The sequence below is a fragment of the Mastomys coucha genome, unplaced genomic scaffold, assembly GCF_008632895.1.
Source record: "Mastomys coucha isolate ucsf_1 unplaced genomic scaffold, UCSF_Mcou_1 pScaffold6, whole genome shotgun sequence".
NCBI classification, from domain to species: domain Eukaryota; kingdom Metazoa; phylum Chordata; class Mammalia; order Rodentia; family Muridae; genus Mastomys; species Mastomys coucha.
Genome location: NW_022196912.1, coordinates 103,520,718 through 103,541,637, shown reverse-complemented (window position 1 = coordinate 103,541,637; position 20,920 = coordinate 103,520,718). Strand labels below are relative to the sequence as shown.

The following is a 20,920-nucleotide window of genomic DNA, read 5'->3' as shown; positions in this document are numbered from 1 at the left end:
GAAGAAATGTGTTGAATGTGAAAAGAATTTTCCTGCAATACTGTTGTGGATTTATCTAACGCTTGTATTATGTTAATTGGGTTTCTAAAATTGTATGAGAATTAGTATGTAAGATGCTGAGTGTCCCTGCTTCCAGTTGGTTCTGACTGGTAAATAAAGTGGTCAGCTGCCAATGACTGGGCAGAGAGAGAGAGAGAGAGAGAGAGAGACAGAGGTAGGACTTTAGGATTCATGGGCAAGGGGACTGAGAAAGGAAAGGAGTAAGGTCCAGGCCTGAGAGGCGCAAAGAGAGAGCATACCAATCATGTAAGAGCCAGGAAAGAGTCAGCTCCCCCAAATCCCCTTGGGTCTAGTACAGCAAAGATGGAATATAGATTTTAATAAGTAATAACTCAGGAGAATCAGAGGGGAGGTGCTAGTCACATGGAGGTTTGAGAGTGGCCCAGTCATTGAGCAGCTTAAGACATAGTAGAATAGAAGGCTGCATGTGTGTGTTTCATTTGAAAACCCAGAACAGTAGGGTAGCTAGAAAGAAATGCACTGCTGCTACTGCTGGGGTGATTTGAATAGAGATTAATTGCCTACTACAACATGATACTCTATAGATGTCACAAAACAAATTTGAGTTCTTCATTTTCATGTTCTATTTTCTATGTAGTTACCTTAAAAAAAGTAATAATAATCAGTGTTAAGTCCTGTCATGATAGCATTGCCAAGGAAAAAATTGCCCATGGACAATAAAAATGCCATTTACTAAGATGGGAGAAACAGAAAGTAAAATCACTTTAATAATGGGAAGGAAGGCCTCTCTTCATCAATGGTTGTTCAATGATATTAGCATCTTAACTTTTTTTAACTGAGATATAAAGAAGAAAATGAGGATATAGAACTTTGGGTTTCCATGGAGATTCCTGGGCTTGAGATCCCAACTTGAGCATCACTGGCACAAGGATGACCTTTGATATAGTGGCAACACAGAAGGTGTTACAAACAGAGACCCAAACAAATCTAAAGTGCTAACTTAAAACTACACAGTATATATACATGTTCTATATTTATAACACAGTGCTACAGATTATGGGCACATAAGTATATTTCATATACTTTTTCCTTACTGATCTTGGAATCTGAATTTTTGTATGTGAGGAGAAAAGGCTACTTTGTTTGTTGTGAAAATGAATTGAATATAAGTGAGTAACCATAATTTATAAGTATTCATTAGCTCCAATTTAGAGTAATATCAGCTTCCCCAGGCTTCTCCACCTGCCAAAAATGAGAATGAGTCACAGAAGACCCAAGGCAGTCTACTAGTGATATCGCTTCTGATGTCCTGATTCCCATATGATGTATGTGTGACATTCACATGACAGACTCCAGCCTCTCTAGAACTAGTGCCTCTGCCTTCCAAGGCAGCATCTACTGATGGGATGGCTGCTGTTACTGCCACTCAAGAGCTCATTGCCAAACAAAGAGTTGACTGGAAATGAGGCCCTGAATAAAGATGGGGAATATATATTGATCCCATCCTTCCCTGCTGGAATAGGACACTTAAGATACCTCTTATCTTTTGTTTGTTTGTTTGTTTTGTCACATATATAGGACATAGAAATAAAACCCCAGAGCCTGGAATAAGTATGTCCTGTCTATCTTAATTCTGTAAATTAATGTTCTCAGAATCACTTGATTTCTATGAGCACAGTTAATGTTTTATTTCAGCACTCATCAGGAATAGCAAAAATAAGGCAAGACAAAAGAAATCTGAAAAGTTTCCTATGACTGGGTGTCTATAACAATCTATGGCCTTATGAGTCAGAGTTTTCTGCCCTTAACCATGAAAGAATGAATACAAGGGAAGTAGTTCCATAAGACTGTATTAACTTACATATAGATACATCTATATGTGAGTTATATGTATTTGCACACTTATGTACATGTGTATATATAAATATACAGTAATTAGGAAGATTTATTTTATGTTTCAATATGATATTCATTGGGAGAAGGCAAACACACAGTATTCTTATAACATGATTATATCTGTATATAAGAATAGCCAAACTCTAAAAATATGAAAAAGACTAGCTAAAACTGTTTTAATGCTTAGTTAATTGTGTTCAAACATTGAGTGAATTTTTTCTTGATTCTTGGCACTTTCTGGTATGTTTAAAGAAGTATTTAATGTTTTTGTAATTATTTTGTAGCAGTGGGTCTCAGCCTTCCTAATGTTGTGACCTCTTAATACAGTTCTCCATGTTGTAGTGACCCCTAGCACAAAATTATTTTGTTGCTGTTTTATAACTGTGATTTTGGTATTGTTATGAACCATACTGTAAATATCCACTATGCTGGACATCTCATATGTTGCCCCCAATGAAGTCTTGACTCTCAGGTTTAGAACCACTCCTTTATAGCACATATTCCTTTTCAGGACAGCAAAGTTCAAAGCTTTAAAGGATTCCCTAACTGCCTCTGTCATTTTTTGTTTGTTGTATCTTCTATATACCTTAACTGAAGAGGGCTTTAAAATTAAAGGAGCATTTTCTTCAAACATATACATATATACACATACACACACACACATAGTCTCAATTTATGTTGAAGAAAAATCTAATTTACTCTCCCGATTAGGTGGAAGGCTTGGACTTCTCACTTTTCTGAAGGACTAAAAAAATGGAGCCTTATCTTTCCTCTCAGGGATTATTTTAATGTACCATAAACATTGACCTAAGTGAACATGATTGATCTGAGAAGGCCCATGATTCCATGATTCTGCCAAACACTGTCTTAGTAGGGATGGGATATGGAAGATATTGTATGTAGTGTTTCCTCATTCTCATGACCTGCTCTCCTTAGGAGAAAAACTTGTCAGTGAGAGACAATGTGAAAGTACATTCATGTGGCAGCCTCTCTGCCTAACAACTCAGAGTGCCTGTTATCATCAAGCTCTTAACCTTAAGGAGTCAGGTGGTTAGTGAGAAGACTTGACCTCACAAACTTCTGCTCTTGAGGGGTCATTCTCACTGATACATGTGGGTTATCTGCTGTGTCTATTCCAGGTACTGCCTAACTGGGTAGAGCAGATCACTAGGAACATAAACAAATACAACAATCTGAAAAAGAGCTATTCTCACTTTTGCAAAATGCAAACTGAATCGAAAATTTCAGAATCCAGAGGTCAGAGAATCTCAATCATAGTGACCTGGGGTCCCTAGAGATGCTCTGCTTTCTTTTCTAAGATCATCATTGATGGACACTTTTTTACATAATCATTATGTGAAACTGCACTTCTTTGATGTCATAGTTCTGGAAATTTCTCCCTCAAAAAGCAAAATATTTAGACAGTAAGTATAAATGTTCATTTCATAGATAAAAAACTGAGGCATAGATTGAGGGCCTCTATGTCATCTTGCTAATTAGTAACAGAACCAACACAGGATTCCAGGTCTGTCTGACCCTAAAATACTCACAAGGTCATTTTGCCTCTAAGCACTGTACCATAGCTTATTTTCTTGACAGAAGTATGAACCTTCTTTCTAAATCAATCCCACATATATTTATACAATGCTATTTAAAGACAAACAGAAAATGTACAATGGACTCAAATTAGGCTTGATGATCCACTAAGGAATTAAGTTCTCAGATTTGCTTTACCAGGATACTCACCAACTGAACTAACAGGTTAGCCACAGTGGAAAGTAGACTGCCTCATGTTAATTAAGGTCAAGTGTTCTCAGCTTGCCAAGAGAGGAAATCTTGAGGGCAGAATAGGACAAATTCAATGGTAATTTTATCCACTGTAAGGCATTATAGGGTCCAGCAAGATGGCTCACTGGATAAAAGCAATGATGACTGAAGTTCAATGCTCAGAAACCCCATGGGAAGGAGAGAATCAATTCCCACAAACTGTCCTCAGACTTCCATGTTCTTGGATGTGCCTGGGACCAGACACACACACACACACACACACACACACACACACACACACACACACCCCAAATAATGTTTTGGCTTTTTTTTTAAGATACTATAGGACTCATAGAAAAACAGGTGGCATTCCAAATTTTTAATTTAGCTGATAACAATTAAGTAGTTACTAAAAGCTTTTGCTTTTAGGTTGCAGAGATGGCTCCCACCTTACTATGAACAGGTCATCAAAAGGACTAACAATAAAAAATCATAGATATCACCATCTATATATTTTAATATAGTGTTAAGTCTTGTTGAAAAATGCTAAGTATCAAGTCATCTTTCAGAAGTTAGTTTTAGAGTTTCTTCTCTTTGCAGGAAAAAAGAAATGTGTTGCAAAGATTAGAGACAAAGGTGGTCCAATGTAACTAAGTAGAAAACTACTCAGGAAAATTTACCATAGTCTCCATCCTTATATATTTCCTAGCTCCCTTGTACTATCCTTTTTGGGGGTAGGGGCAGAGGAGAACTTTGATGTAGAGTTTGCCATTAGACCAACTTTACTTGGATGGTTGGAAATTTTCATCTAGTGCCATTCCTAAGCCATGCCCATCTCTGAACTGAAGTTTTCACCATTACATTCACTTTCTTTGATTTCATTCACGTTGGCTCCTACTAATAGTAACATTCCTATTGTGAGATAATTGATCTAAGTGAGTCAAGGCACAGTTATTTAAGGCTCAGGGGCACAGCTTCTTGGGAATTTTCTTAGTCTTATTATGGTTGGTACAAATGACTAATTTTAGATGTAACATTAGAACTTCCAGGAAAAAAAAAGAGAGGACGGAGATAAAAATCAGAGCAATAATTAGAGAGAGTTCAGTGATCAAGCTGAGATTCTGTCACATGGGGCAACTAGTCCTTAAGCCAAAGGGGCCAACGTTACTGCACAAAGAGCCTAGGAAACACTTGCTTCACTGTTACTCTTCAGGAATGCCTATAGGTTCTGAACATCAGAAATGGAAAACAAAATTTTGTTAGAAATAAGAATAAGAAAATCCAAGAAACTCTCAATCTTCTTTCACCCACTTCCAGTTCCATTACACAGAAGTGTCGACTCCACCTATTTCCTCTACAATTTTCCATATGGTATGGCCATATTCATAACACTACCACCCATGTCTGACATACTACATACATTGCTTCTTTTAGATGACTACATACTAGTCCCTGATCCAAAGCAGGAGCTGTGCCAGATACTTGATTATTCCTTTTAATGGACATGGTGTCTAGAAGATTTTAGGTCTCTCTCTCTCTCTCTCTCTCTCTCTCTCTCTCTATATATATATATATATATATATATACATATATATATATCTGAAGAAAAATACTCAAAAAGTCTCCACTGAGGAAGCAGTTTCAATGAGGAAAAACAATGTCATTGGGAAGCTCTATTATATTCAGTCACAGTACGGTCCTCTCATTTTTCCAGTCCAATGATTCATTCTGAACACAGTGTCAGGAACAATACAGGGGCAAAAAACAATTAGTGGGGGAATAAAACAATCCGTTGAACCGTCTGGGACTTGAGCGATATATAGATCAAATGTCTTACATTTGCTAAGCTGCCTCTCATTTGGCTAGAATGGATGGCTCTTGGCTGCACTGTACCAAGAATAATTGTCCCTCATATATCCCCAATCAGCTGCCTTTTAATGACTAGTCAAAAATGACAATGTAAAAGATGCAGTGACTTTCACTGTACTTGACCAGATTTGGACCAACTCCCATTGATTTGCCCTTGGAATAGGTGAGCTCATAAACACCTTGCACAGCTGGCTCTAGTCACTGCTTCCTGGTCCTAACACCTCAAGGCCTGTGAGTTACAAGAGGAAGAGGTGAGAAGTCTGAGGTAAACGTTTGTTCATAGATTGCTTTTATAGAAAGTGTAATATCCTCAGTACCTTGGGCTTGCATCTAATCACTCTCTTCCATCTCAGAAATCAAATGACCTTTCCATCTCTCCAAACCAGCACCAGGGCAGGCTACCCTACAAAGACATTTGGAAAGAGTCCAGACACTTGACAGACTTAGCAACCCCATGTGGCCTATTTCTATTCCAGATGGTTGCCTCCTCATCTTAGCTCATATTATGGTTGGTGCTGCTTTGGAAACACAGTGGATTTGAATTTAAATTTAAATTTCAAAGCTACAAAAAAGTGTTCCTTTTCTCCTTCACCCCAATATCCTGTGTCTTGTTTTGGGTATGATTGTAGGGAAGACTTGCAGTTCTCTTGAAATATGGGTTGCTGAAATGTGGAGTACACTTAGTACATATTAAAGATTGGTCCATAGTTAGTTATTAGTATCCATATCATCAAACAAAATATACCGAGAGTCAAGGGGACCTAGGAATGCTTGCTATCCTCTTGAAGCAACATTGTGAACTTCGCAAAAACATGCTTTGAAAACAACTGCTCAGCACCACTCCAGCCTTATCCAGTGTCTCTGCCATCATCGTAGTTTCAATTTCCAGAGCTTCTGACTACAGGTGATCTTCAGCAACGAAGCCCTCCAGTTATGTCTTCAGGACATTCCCTCTTTCTCTGGCTCTCCACATCCTTCTCTGTCCTCTAGCAGAGTATATGTTGCTGTCTTCTTTTGTAAAAATCTGCACTACTTAGCCAAATAGATGAGAAACCCCCAAAGAATAAGAATTATGTCTAATGCAGATTCTATATCCTAGCTCCAAAGCTGCAGAACTGAGGTCCTCAAAAATATTATTAATCATGTAGTGTGACCTTTCATATAGAGGAGATGATTGTAATCCATAACCAGCATACGATAGAGCAAGCTGCCACCTAGATGTGGCTTGCAGTAAGAATCCTCTTGTCTCAATGTTGTCCTATGTTAACTTCCATATCTTCTTTTTCCCACAAACGTTAAGTTAAATGCAAATGTAGAAATGCTTCAGCTGTTCGTAGAGAGGAGACCCGAGGTACTCTGCCTATTCTGGAGGGTCAGCTTTCTCATCTAGAAAAAGCTTCGGTGCCCCCACTCCATTCTAACTTTGTTTAGAAGAAAACTAATTATCCAACCTCTTCCTCCCTTTGTCCTAGTCTCACATCTACCCCTTAGCACACACTACCATTCTGGTTTAGCTCACACTCCTTCCTGCCACCCTTCTGCCAGACAATGCCCACTCATGCTCATATCTTCTCTATTTTACTGCTTCTTTGGAGAAATGCCATCCAAACCCTTGCAGTGTGCTCGCATTCTTTGCTCCTCTGCACCTTGTTCTTGATGATGTTGATACTAATAACTAACCATGGAGCAATCACTAACAAGTATTAAATGCTCTTCACACTCCAGAAACCCATTAACTCAATCACCATTAACATCTGATGAGGTAGGTTCTTGGTTGCCTGTCTTTTACAAATAGGTGGATCAAGTCTCAGAGATGTTGTCTTGGAGGAGCTCTTATGACAATGTGAGCACCCAAATTTTCACCTTAACTGGCTCCAGTGATCATATTCATAACCACTCCATCACTCATCCTTATATAAAACTCACTATTTGTAAGTAGTTATTTAATCCCAACAGACAGGTAGCTCCATGACAGCAGAGACAGACACATTTTGTTTAATTTTGTGCTTCTGGAGATCAACCCAAGAGTCAGCCGGCAGAAAGCACCAAGGAAGCGCGCCTTCAAGGACTAAAGGTAACACCTAGTTCGTTCTTTCTAGAACCTTCACTATTTTTAAATATAAAAATATTTAAGTGTAATGTGATCACAGGAGTGCTTATTATAAAACTCTCCTTTCTTCCACCTGACTAAACAAATTTAACCATTTACAACTATAAAAGGAACAGTTCTAGAAACCACAGAACTCAATTACTATTGTTTGGAAGCAGAAAATCACAGGGTGAGCAAAGACGGCCCTTGAACCATGTACGGCTCCACTCAGACCCAGAAATACCACGCACCTCTTTCGCAGGTTCTCCCCCAGTAGCCGGTGCCAGTGCAGTCGCAGATGAAGCGGTTCCAGCCGTCCTTGCACACCGCATTGTTCTTGCAGGGGTAGCTGTCACACTGCTTGGCGCTCATGCGTGAACAGGAGGACTTGACGCCTGCTGCATTCTGCATCTCCGCCAGCTGCCGGATGTTCTTGCTGCGCCCATCGATGAACAGGTCGCGGATGCAACCCACATAACCGTAGTTGAGCATGGCGGTCCAGAGCTCCGTGGGGAGAATGAGGCCAGCTCGGTTCTCTGGCAGCCCGCCCAGGTACATGTCCCCCTCCAGGTCCAAGATTTCACTCTCCCCACTGGCAGTGAATGGCGTGCGCCTGCTGTTCACAGATATGGTACCTGGAATGGGAGAGAGGCGCAGCATGAGTTAAGGAACTTCTTCCACTTCAGGTGAGACTCTGGAGCTGCTTAAATGAACGTGGCCCCCACAGGTGAGTGGAGAGATCAGCTTTTCCTTGTCAGGAAACAACACTGCAACTAGGGAGAGAGAATGGCTACAAGCTGCTGGGAAGAACCACTTGGACACAATGCCGGAAGATACACTGCCTTCGGCCATAAAAGGATTCAGAAACTCAGTGACTAACCCCAGTACATCTCTTCTCTCCATAATCATATCCGCTGAGAGATAAGATACAATATAGGGCATGAGGAGGTTAAATCCCAGTTCCGCCAACTGCCCACTTTACACTCTTGAAGAGCAGATTTCACCTTTCATTTCTAAAGGGAAAAAATAATTATCCTCAACTAACAGGTTGCTGTGGTGATTAAAGGAATTCAAATGTGTCGAGCGTTTACACTGAAGCCGAGGACAGAATGGTTCTGTATTGCCTATGTCTTCTTCAGGTGTTCACAGTTCCCTAAAAGACTGGTTTTCTCTATCCATGAGTACTCTATAAACAGGACACTTGACTGTATGCTCTGTCAACCAGAATTTTGTGCACTGCCTCTTGACTGCTTTTGTTATTGTTTTTGGCTTGTGTACTTGTTTTGCTTTTAGACAGAAGCTCACAAAATAGCCCTACCTGGTCTGGTACTTGCTATGAAAACTAAACGGGGCTTGGTCTTATAGTCATCCTCCGGCCTTTGCTTTCTGAGTGTTGGCACTACAGGTGTGAGCCACAACACCTGGATGGAATGTGTTTCTTCATGCATTATTAAATGCACGGGGCACACTTTTCCTCCTTTCTCTAGTATTAGATTCAGATAAAGTGCTAGGCTTGTCTTACTGAGCTGATTTTGCAGAGCAAAGAGGCAGAAAATCAGCAGATAATCTAAGAATATTAGCTAATAGCAGCTGTAATAGGTGTCATGAAAGCAGGTTCTGCTTTAAAGTCTATACTCACTGAAGGCCTCTCCATAAGGAGAACAGTTAAGACAAAAGTTGAAAATGATCCAGGCCTGCACAATGCAAGGGAAAGTGCATGCCTGGCAGAGAGAATGGCACTTACAGAGCCCTCAAGGGACTGTAAGCTCATTCGCTGAGCAGAAACGTCTATGGATCAAGCCTGACAACCTGAGTTTGAAGCCTAGAACTCAGGTAATGGTAGAAGGAAAGAATCAACTCCACAAAATTATGCACTTCATAGTATGCATACATTATTATTATCATTATTATTATTATTATTATTATGTTGTTGTTGTTGTTGTTGTTATCATTATTAATATTATTTAATAGCTCTGATTGCAGGAAGGACTTTTTTTCATAATTAGAGAAGTAAGAAGGGATGAGAAGAGATGGGCCCAGAGACATACATAAGTCCTGGGAGGGGTAAAATAGTAGGCTCTGCCAAATGAGATTCTAGAAGCCGCAACCCCAGTGCCTGGCCTGGAAAAATGGAAGAAGTCCATTTGTCTTCCATGGCTTTTCTACCCTTTGCCCGCCCTCCAACATCTTTACAGTTCTGTTTCTTGAACTGCAAAGTAGGAGATGACTGAGGTGGTATCTGAGCCTCCTGCCAGCATTGTTTTCTCTTTAAATATTATTCTTGACACACTACATAGGTACTGAGAGAAGTGGGTTGCGCCGGCCATTACTCAGCCTCTGTTCTGCCTCCTCTCTCCAGGCCTCAATTCTTTTAGCCTGTGAACATATAGTTCAAGGGCTGAAGGAGATTAAAGGAGATCGCAGATATGGTGTGTGTGCTCCAGATTACAACAGGAGAATGAACAGAATAGAAAGAACACAAAGGGCCCCTGGTGTGTGGTTGAGGTAGATTATGTCAGCAACCCTCCCTTAACTCTCTTTAGAAGCTGTCTCCTAGAGAAATGGGCTTTGCCTATTTAATTCTTAACATCTCAAAAACCCACACACACAAAAAATAACATCCTGTTTACCATTTTAAGCATTTTATGTACTTAAATTTTAGAATTTATTTATTCTATATGTATAAATGTTTTGAATCTGTGTCTACATGTGTGTGTATGTGTGTGTGTGTGTGTGTGTGTGTGTGTGTGTGTATGTGTGCATGTGCACGTGTACACACGTGTGCCTGGTGCCTGAGGAGGCCAGAAGAAGGCATAAGATCCCTTGGAGCTAGCTGATGGATAGTTGTGAACCACCATGGGATGCAGGGAATCAAATGTGGGCCCTCAGCAGGAGCATTCTGTTAAACCTGCTGAGTCATCTCTCCAGCCCCTCATTTTATGTATTGGGGGAGGGGAACTGATTGACTGACTTTGAGTATTGGGGTTCAGATCTGGTGATTTACACCTGAAGCACTTTACTCTGCCTCTGAAACATGATTCCATTTATGTGCTTCTTCAGGCTCCTCCCTCAAAATAATTCTGTGATGTAGGAGTCATTACAATCGCAGCATGGTTGGGAGAGGAGCTTTCGAGTCTCTTCCTTTAACTAAGGAGTTGCTGCAGGTGATGGCTCCCTAGGAGCAGACAATCATTTTTCTTCATGGATGTAGCTGCTGATGGGTTTCCCATGCTCCGGTGGATGGCCACAGACCTGTGATCATCACTAATTTGGCTGTGGAGACTATATAACAATAATAATAATAATAATAATAATAATAATAATAATAATGCAGAATAAAAAAAGTAATCAGGGAGAGAGATTGGTGGGCCCTAGGGCAGCTGGGGGTAGAGAGTGGGGACATGGCTAAAATTAAGCTGTATAGTATATATGTATGAAATATTCAAAAAATAAACAAAATTTTCATTTCAAAAGAGGAAGAAGTTGAGATTTGTGTCTCTCAATGTATTCTCTCCAAGATTTCTTTAGCTCTTCAAACAGGGCTAATGTGGTCATTAATTAATGTGGTAGTGTTGTGGTTTGAATGGGAAATATCCTGCACATGATCCATATTCCATATGCTCATGTGTTTGAACCCTCACTCCAGCTGATTCTCTTTGAAAGGTTATGGCATGTCTCTGAAGGATGTTTCTGGTCCCTGGAAAAAGGCCTTGAGACTTGATAGTCTGGCCCAACTGTCTGTCCAATCCCTGCTTTCTAAGTGTGGATAAACTGTGAACAGCCATCTTCTTGCTCCAACCACCATGCCTACTTTGTCTAATGTCATGTGTTCCCTGTCATGATAGACTATATCTCTCTGGAACCATAAATCAAAATAACCCTTTCTCCATTAAGTTGCTTTAGTCAGAATATTTTACAGTAGCAATGGGAAAGAAACGGAGACAAAAGACATGTAGATTGCCAAGTATGGTCAGGATGAGAATCACTTTGAAATTGGGAGCCTATGCTGTATCCTATAGGAAGACTATGCTCTGAAAGTATGGCTGAACACATTTTGAATGTACATTTTGGGTTTTAAGACTCATTGTCTCCACTGAGGAGTGCTCATAAAATGTTTACTACACCATCACTCAGGCCAGTTTTTATTTCTGAAATACTCAAGAGAGAAGGCATATTTGAGCATGCTTATTTTACAAATATCTATTTTAGAGAAATTGATAGCTAACTGGAAAAAATATACCAGAAAAATATCCTCACAAAGAAATGAAGTTTAACAGAGCATATTGAAATGTACTGTTACATTGCTTTCCTTAATTCATCATTGTTTACTTAGTAAATTTTATAGGCTAAAAATATATGATGCCTTCTCGGAACACCAATAGGTCACCACTAAGTCATACCAAGGTCATAGTTGCACGCAAAACACTTCAACCATAACACATCTTCACACAGAGACAACAGCAATGGTTTATAGACAATTCTGAGAAAGTGTTCTGGTGCTGCTCCAGTTGGCATTTTATTGATAAATTTAAGAAAGGGAGAAATTTAGCCTCTAGAGAAAGTGTGTTTTTGTGTTTCTATCTTTTGAGGAAAAAAAAACACAAACTGTTCATTCTTGCTCAACAAGCACATTTAATTTTAAGCCTCTTGGTTCTGACCAGATTTCAGACAATCAATAAAGAATCCTACTGGGCAGTAAAACATCCAAGGCCACAATCTGCCACTGACTGCATTCTGCATAGACCCCATCCAGATCTTCCTGAGGGCAGGATAGCTCATCTCTGCCACCCTTCTAGCTGGGAAATTGCACAGAAAAACTGCCATTCAATGGAAGCTTGGCCATTTCTAGTTTCATCTTTGGATGGGGATCTTCTTGCTTTGCCATAATGGTCAAGGGTACCTAGACATTAAAATGTCCAGATTGATTTCATGTTCACAAGAGACGTCATCCATACAAATACAGCAAATGAAGCTAAAACCAGTCTTGGCTGTGTGCTGCCCAGATGAAGAATCAGAAAATGAACCTGAAATTCAGATGTTAAACTCAGTCCTTTTGGGGAAACACCCTTACTAATACAAAGAATATGACCAGCATTGCCAGAGGGTCCTTCAAAAGGCAGCCAGACTGTTCAGGCATTCAAAAGCCCAGATTCTCTATTGCTTCCCCCCTCCCCTGCCCTCTTTTTGTTACTCTTTCAGAGTAGCTATGTACTGCCTGGGGCTACTTTGTTTGATCTGTGGCTACAGAAACAAACAAAGCCATTTAAACCAAATGTAAAAGGTTATGAAGAGGGATGGAGAGTTAGTGAGGCCTATGTGGAATAGTGAAATGTGGGCTTTCACACCAAAGGAAGCCTTTAAATCGAACATGACTTCAGGAAAAATCAATTTGCTGCTTCCCTTCTTGTCATAATTCCTCCCTGCAACATGACTCTTACCAATTACTGAAGGGCTATCATTGCATAAACTCTTGCTTATCCCACAGAGTAATCACATAATGTAATGCCTCTGATGTCACGGTCAGTTTCCATGGTGATGAGAGAGAGAGAGAGGAGAAGAAAGGGCAGGGAATGTCACATCTTGACAGTCCTTATGGTCGGAATGGAAATGCTACTTATCAAATCACTCATGGTGCTAAGGTTTAGAACTATCACTGGGAACATTGTGCAGAATGATAGAGAAGCTAAGAATACTAGCTATCCACAAGACAGGCATCTTGTTCATAAATATCACTTTACAACAGCCATTAGAAATAATAGTAGGGAGACAGGTGAGAATGCAAGTGAGTGTCATCATAAATACATAAAGTCTGAAAGCTAGCTGGGGTTTGGGGAGGGCAAGGATATATGAACTACTGCATTTTTCTATTCTCAATCCTAAACACTTTTTACCTGATCTGCCATCACGCTGAATGTCCACGTGGTACCATTCCCCGTCATTGGCTTTCTTCTGAGTGGCCTTCACTTTGATGGTGCCAGAGCCCATGTCAAGCAGCAAATACAGGTTGCCATCAAGAAGTTCTACAGCAAAGAAGTCAACTTTTGTGTTCTTTTGGCTCCGGACATCTTTCCTTTCTTGGGGCTTCCCGTGAGTGAACAGGATCAGGCCGTTGGGCTCAGTGGTGCGAAAGTCAAAGGAAATGGAGCCCATACGTTTGGTGTTCCACTTGGGCAAGCTGATGTAAGCCTCTGGGGTTTCAAAGTTGATGGGGTCCAGTGTTGCCACGTTCTCACACTTGAACACAACTTCACCATAGATTTTCATCTTGGTGTCCCCAATCCGGGCCAAGCGAGACAGCTCCAGACGGATGTCATTATTCTTATAAACAACCTGTCAAAAGCCAAACAAAAGTGCCATATGAATCAGTCTTGCAAACGGTATCAATCCATCACTCACTGGGCATCCAGGAAAAGAATCCGAAGAGGCTTCAGGACATAATGGTCTGAAACAACATGTGAAACAAAAGACTCATCATAAAAAAAAAGGAAAAGAAAAAAGCATCCCAAGAGACGGCTGGGGCATGCACATTTTCCGAATGAGCCTCTATATTGCCACTGTGGGCCTTTTGTCTTTCCCTTTGTAGCCAGTTTCTAGATGTCAGAAAGTTATCCATATGAACTTACCAGCAAAAATTCAAGAGAGACTGAGTTGTACAGATGCAAAAATATATGCAGATATTTAGTAAAGCATCCTTGATAAAAGGCCACAAACACCCTTTATTGACCATCAGTAATAGATGACACACCTCTGTTAGGGCATGGAATGCTGCTTTTTAACATTGAGCATTGCCTTAGGTTTTTATGAGTCCTTCCAAGTCATTTTGCTAAGTGGAGTTAGGAGCAGAACAAAGTGATAATTTTATTACCACTGTATAAAAATGGGGAGTCATAAATACATAGCTTTGTATAAGCATCAAGTATCTTTGGACAGAATATGAACTATAAAACTGTCAGGAGAGTGGACTTAGGGGATTCAAATTCAGGACTGGGAGACTTACAGTTTTACAATACTCTCTTGTTTTGTTTTATTATTCAGAACCATGTGGCTGTATTACCTTAAAGAATGATTGACTGGGGCCGAACAGATGGCTCACTGGGTAAAATGCTTGCCACACAAGTTTAAAGACCCAAATTTGAATCCCTAGAACCCACATAAAGCTGAACATGATTATGTGTTTCTGTAATCCTGGTGCTTCTATGGCACGATGAAAGGCAGAGACAGGAGAAACCCTGAAGTCCATGAACTGGGGAATCTGCCATGTATGGAAACACACATGAGGCTGAGTCTCAAGCTAGGTGGAAGTTAAAGACTGAAACCCAATATTATTCTTTCACCTCCACACACATTCCATGGCATGAACATGCCTTATTCGCACACATATAAACACACACACAATGTATTTTGAATGGTTGAGAGAAGTGCTGGTTAGGAGAAGAGTGTGTGGGCCTTTATTTTTATAGCCACACTAAATATGCCATTGGTATTGACACAAAGGAGGATGCTCTCATTTAGGCAATTGAGGACATTTACTTATCTGAGAATTGAAATTTACAAAAAAATAAAAAGTTTATATCAGAGACTAATTTGCCCTATAAGAGGTACATCAGAGATCTCGGTCTCTGTGTTCTCCCAAGGTGTGGTTCCTGGTCCATACCACATGGCCATGGCCACTGTCTCAAACAAAGTGGGGGAGTAGAAAGGAAAAGTGAGAATATTGACTAAAAAACAAGTCTGTTATGACTTTCCTAACAAAGAACAATGCAAAACAACATAGGGATTAATCTAGATTTCCCAAAAATACTTAAATATTTTACACTTATTCCTGCTCATCTCTCTAACTTTGTATGATCTCTCTCCCCTCCCCTCACATCCTACCCCTGTGTGTGAGTGTTTATGTTGTTGTTCTTGTGGATAAGTATAGGCATGTATGTTCCAAACAAGCATATGGAGGGTAGAAGACAACCATGGGTATTAGTCCTAATATTCTACCTTATTTGAAACAAGGCCTCTTCTTTTTCTGCTGTTTTCCTGGCCTACAAGTTTCTAGAGATAATCCTTTCTCTGTCTCTATCTCAGCATGGGCACATGGAGATTACATATATACACCAGTGTCCAGTTTTATGTGGGTTCTTGGGGACCTGAACTCAGGCCTTCACACTTGTACAGCAAAGATTTTATCTGCTGACTCAACACTCAAGTCCCAGAACTGAGATTTAGCATAGTATTCCTGGATGATCTTCATTAGTCCAATTTTTGGTGACATTACTTCCATACAATAATATTAATTATGGAATACCACAGGGAAATGGGACAAAAATAAGAATATAGAGAAGGTAGTCAACTTCAGCAAAGTAACATCTCTGTTTATTTCTTCTATATCAGTGGGAGTTACAGACAAAAGTGATTTGCGAGGAAGAAAACCTTAAGACACACAAAACTCTTAAAGATGGCATGCAGGGAGTATACAACATTCTTAACTATGTGGGGGTAGCTGAGGGAGTTACTGTTAATGCTGTACCATCCTGGGCACACCCATGTCTAATTTGTACTTTCAGTAAAGTAACAAGGCTCTGGATCCAAAATCAGCCTTACCACCCATACTGTATCAGTGAGAGAATATTAACTGGATAGGCCATTTCCATGCACATCCTTGCTCTGTAATATCCAAGTACAGACCATTTCCTTCCTCTAATCTGTCACCAGGTAATAACCAAGCACAGCTATTGACTTTGAGCAACAATAGCCAGTGTGATCTGCAGCTATGACAAAGTATTGGAAATTATTCACCTATTGCGTAACCTTGACTGTGAGCTGAACTACAGTCAATACTGTTAAGAATAGTAATGATTTTTTATACTTGCTAGATAGATCATAGAAGGCTTTATAGTAAAGGCTTATCATCCACCATCCCACCCAGACACCGCATATTCGGCAAACCTTGAATTATTCTTTCATTTTATAGATACTGCAAGTAGCTAAGGAGCCAGAACAGAGACAGAACACTGGTAAGAATAGTGCAGGACTCAAATCTCAACATCAGTTTCAGAATTCATGGACAGAACTGCTCACATGTTTATTGGTACTATCATCAATACCCAGTAAGTTCCTTATTAATGTTATAGACAGTCATGTATAATCAGTTTCTCAGTTCAAAACTTCATTTCTTGCTTTAGCTCCACCAGACTGACCACAAAGAGGAACACAGCAGAATCCTCAGAAAGCTATTCAAACAAAATCATGAAAGAAATAATCAGAGTTTGATTGGTATCCCCTTTCTAACCCCCACCATGATGCCCTAGCATGTGTGATCTCTGAATGAGAGCCAAGCTTTGCCTTGGTCTGTTTCTGGATGAAATGCCTTTCACTTTTCTCCCTGTAAAAGTGATTAGTAGGCAGCAATAAGAAGAAGAAGAGGAAGCTTGGCCACCAGAACAATGAATAGATAAAGAAAGATAAACCATCTGTCCTTACAGGGATCCAAAACAGAAAGTGAAAACACAAAGCCTTTAGAATGAATATGAAGAGCAACTCTTCTGTGTGAAGCATCCATTGCTGAGTCTAGGACTGGCAATGATAAGCAGAATGTAAATTTCTGGAGAAGCAATGGGGAAAAGCAGGGGCAGAAAGTGGTTGGTAATAACTAAACTTCTACCAAAGCCTCTTGGGGGCAAGCTCTCTATCATGACCTTAAAATTGCTTGTATATGTGTGCAGAATTTCTGATGGTGAAAAGAGAGTTAACATCTTCCTTTGCTGATAGTTAAGAAACCTTTCTGAACCTCAATTTTATTCATCTCCTCAATCTACCCCTTCCCAATGATCACTTTGTACTTCCAGGTTACTGTCAAAAGGAAGTTGAAAGCCATCCATAGTAGAACACAGCAACTTCTCAATTGGCACAAAAATCTAGGGAAATGCAATGCTACATCTTGATATACATCAGTGTTAGAACTCTAACAGAAACAAGTGGCCCCAAAGTAAGATTCCTGTGAATAGCTACTATCAAAAAGGGTCAGTAGGGGAAATGTCTTGAAGCCCTATGACACTCAACTGACCAGCTTTGTTGTTGTCATCTGCCCCTTCACCTCCTACACATATTCTAAACAGCTTCCACAGCTTGGCAGAAGAGTACTTGTACCTTGAGTTTGTGCACCTGGGCATAAAACAGGAAGATCAGCCAGACCATTGCCCAAGGTGAATTAACATTGGTACTGTGTTTTCTGGAAAACATGCCTCTCACTTAAATAAGTGTCCCAAGCTGATGGACTGAACTAGACAGAATAAGTGGAATCACGAGACAGAAAGCAGCCTTGCTGACAAGCTGCCCTGGAAAGAAGCAATTAAAGACAAAGTGGAAATGGTACCCCATGGAGGAAGATGTCACACAGCCAAAGAGGCAGAGTATACGAATACCAAGCTGGTCTTACTATCCCACCCATGGATTAAAGACTGTTGTTTGGACTTATAACCCATGCTTTGGAGACCATCTGGGAAAAGAACTAAGAACAGAAGCTAAGAGCTAAGACAAATACCTTAACAAATGTCTTTGATTTCCTCTGTGGTCATGATATAGAGGCATATAGATAAACTATGAGGTGAGAGCAATATAATAATAGTAGTTACCATGTATAGAGATCCTACAATGTTCTGGGCTCTTTGAAAAACACTGCTATACATTGCTATATATCATTTACACTAAAAAGCTAGAATCACTGATATTATCCCCACCTCACTGACAAGTGCAAACAAAGATAGATATTAGACAAAAGTCACACAGGCAAGAAATGGCATAGCCAGGACTTGAAACTCTCTTTTATTGTACTGGGGCAAGGATATGCTCCAGGAATGGTAATTTTTATACTAGGTCATATCTATACATAAATCAAAATCCCTCTGTAGTAAATAAAATTTTATCTTGAAACACAAAGCTCTTTGTACCTACCAGGATCACCTCTCAAGTAGGCTCTTATACTTTCCTGTCAGAGTCACTTTGGAAACTTCTGTATTGGACAGGTATTAGTGAGAGTCTATCTTTGCTCATCTAGTCCTTTGGACTGCAATTGTTTTCTCTTTTTGAAGGTGTTTAAATAGCATCCCTTCTCAGGGCCTCCATCCCAAATCACTTCACACCTTCCTACCAAAGTTGATCCTATCATTTGACAAATCATGACTCTTATATTGCCAGTTGATGATGAAAAGTTTTTGCTCAGCTATCTCATTTCCTTGCCTGGGTTGAGAAAGGAGACTAGTCTGCCTGTACATGCTGAATTTGTTACATCAACATCTTCCATGATCCCTGGATCCTTAAGAATTCACCAAAGGTTCTCTCTCATAGTATCTTCCTCTGCCCTTCTACATCATCATATGCCATACTTAACTTCCTGTGAACATAGTTACATGATATGTTATAAATTCTGGACACCCCCCGACTCTTCAAACAAGAAATCTGGAAGAAATGAAGTAATGTGTGCCCAGATAGTGTTTGGAACTATCTAGGCTGTCAAATACTAGGAGGCTCAGATGCTTGGCCTTTCTTTTATCGTGTCAAGCATCTTCAATCATCTATGGGTCCACATATGGGACAGTTATAGTAAAACCACTTGGTCAGATCTAAGATCAAATCACTTACAGGTATGTATATGCCTTGGCCACTGAGATCCACTGCGATGACCCAGGAACTTGAGGATATTTGGAAATGAAGTCATCAGAGATACTCAATGTGAAGTCAGCATTGGGGTATCTTAAGCAGAACAATGCTAACTACAAATCCCATTGCAGTGTTTTTACTTTATATAATTTACCTCCACTCCAATTTAGTCCTTTGAGAATAAATAATAATGAGATGATGATTTTTTTGTGTGTCTAGCTTCCAGAATGCTGAAGATTTGATAAAATTTTTGAGCTAATCTCATGATTATGTGATGCGCCTTAGAGTAAATAAATACATAAAGACTAAAGATCTGCAAAAGAATCTTGGTTCTGAGTTCTTCACAGACTCACACATACTACTGTCTCTGCCCTCTTTCCCCTCTGTGCCCTAAGAAATTGATTATTCTAATCAGATGTGATTTCTCCTTACACTAAATGGCCTTCTCCTCATCTGCCACTTAAAATGCTATCTTTGTTACTGTGAAATAACTCAATCTGCTCTGTTCAATAGGCCTTATATAGTTTCTGAAATACAGAAGTCTAGTATCTCTGTAAATAAATAAAAATACACCTTAGACCTTTAGAGTTGGAACTAGCTCTTGAGTATTTAGATGGTCAATAAATCCTTATACTTTTATTAAATTAGACACAGGACTCAAGTAGCAGCTCATGGCCATTGTTAAGAAATATGGACTAAGGAATTCCCCTTTGTGGTGTTGAAGCTTGATCTGCCCATACCAACTATGAGGCATTAAATAAAGGATTTAACTCAAGTCAGCCTAGAGAAAATGGATAATATAGATGGCAAGTCTCATTTCAAAGGACTGTAATGAATACATAGGATATTACTCTTTATAATATGAGTTGCCATATCTCCTGTCCCATAGTAAGTACTCACTAGCTGTTATTTTCTGCAAAAAAGTTATAAACTAAATCAACAGAGAGTCTATCTTGGTATGGAATGAATGGAAAGGAAAAAAAATCTTCATCATGGAGTTAGTCTTAAATGTATTGCCAGCTCAAAAAGCAGGGCTACAGCTAATGATTTGATTTAACAAACTCTCAAATTAAATAAACTGTATATATTGATCATATAATGTGATGTTTACTAGGTATCATAGGATACATACATGGTTGCTACTCTCTTTCAAACACACACACATACTTGCAGAGATTTAGGTCTGATTATCATTAACATCTATCACACTGACCAAACTCCAACAGTGAAGTCCAAGAACAAATGCGGCAGCAGATGGTCCTCTTAGCTTTCAGAGTCAGAAGAACCTAATATTTGGCATGACCAGGACCACATCTGCAACTATGGTCTTGCTAAGAGGGGTCAATAAACTCATTCTGCCTGCTGAGAGGCAGCTGACAACCAACCTGGGGCTCAAAATCCCATGTATTACATAATGTAGTGCTTGCTATTTACAACTGCTACATGCCATAGTGCCTATTATTTACATGCTTTACATTTTGTTAACAGTGGTCAGAGTCTGCCAAAGATTGAGGCATAACTATAAATAAATAAATAAATAAATAAATAAATAAATAAATAAATAAACTCCAGCATCATAAACAGGAAATGAAAATTGAATTTCAGCCATTCAAGTCAGGAGACATGGGGTGG

At 39.6% G+C, this 20,920-nt stretch overlaps 1 protein-coding gene across 23 annotated transcripts in view; it reads right to left on the bottom strand.

Moving 5' to 3' along the window:
- Positions 1-20,920, bottom strand: part of Nrxn3 (neurexin 3) — a 1,683,426-nt gene that overhangs the window by 1,050,962 nt on the left and 611,544 nt on the right. For all 23 annotated transcript variants that reach the window (XR_004114172.1, XR_004114173.1, XM_031355959.1 and 20 more), the window contains 2 exons: positions 13,534-13,972; positions 7,894-8,277 (listed from right to left, as the gene is read on the bottom strand). Coding sequence is in view for 21 of the 23 variants with exons in the window: in XM_031355959.1 (XP_031211819.1) it covers positions 7,894-8,277; positions 13,534-13,972 (823 nt within the window). In the remaining 2 variants the exon portion in view is untranslated. The remainder of the gene's footprint in view (positions 1-7,893; positions 8,278-13,533; positions 13,973-20,920) is intronic.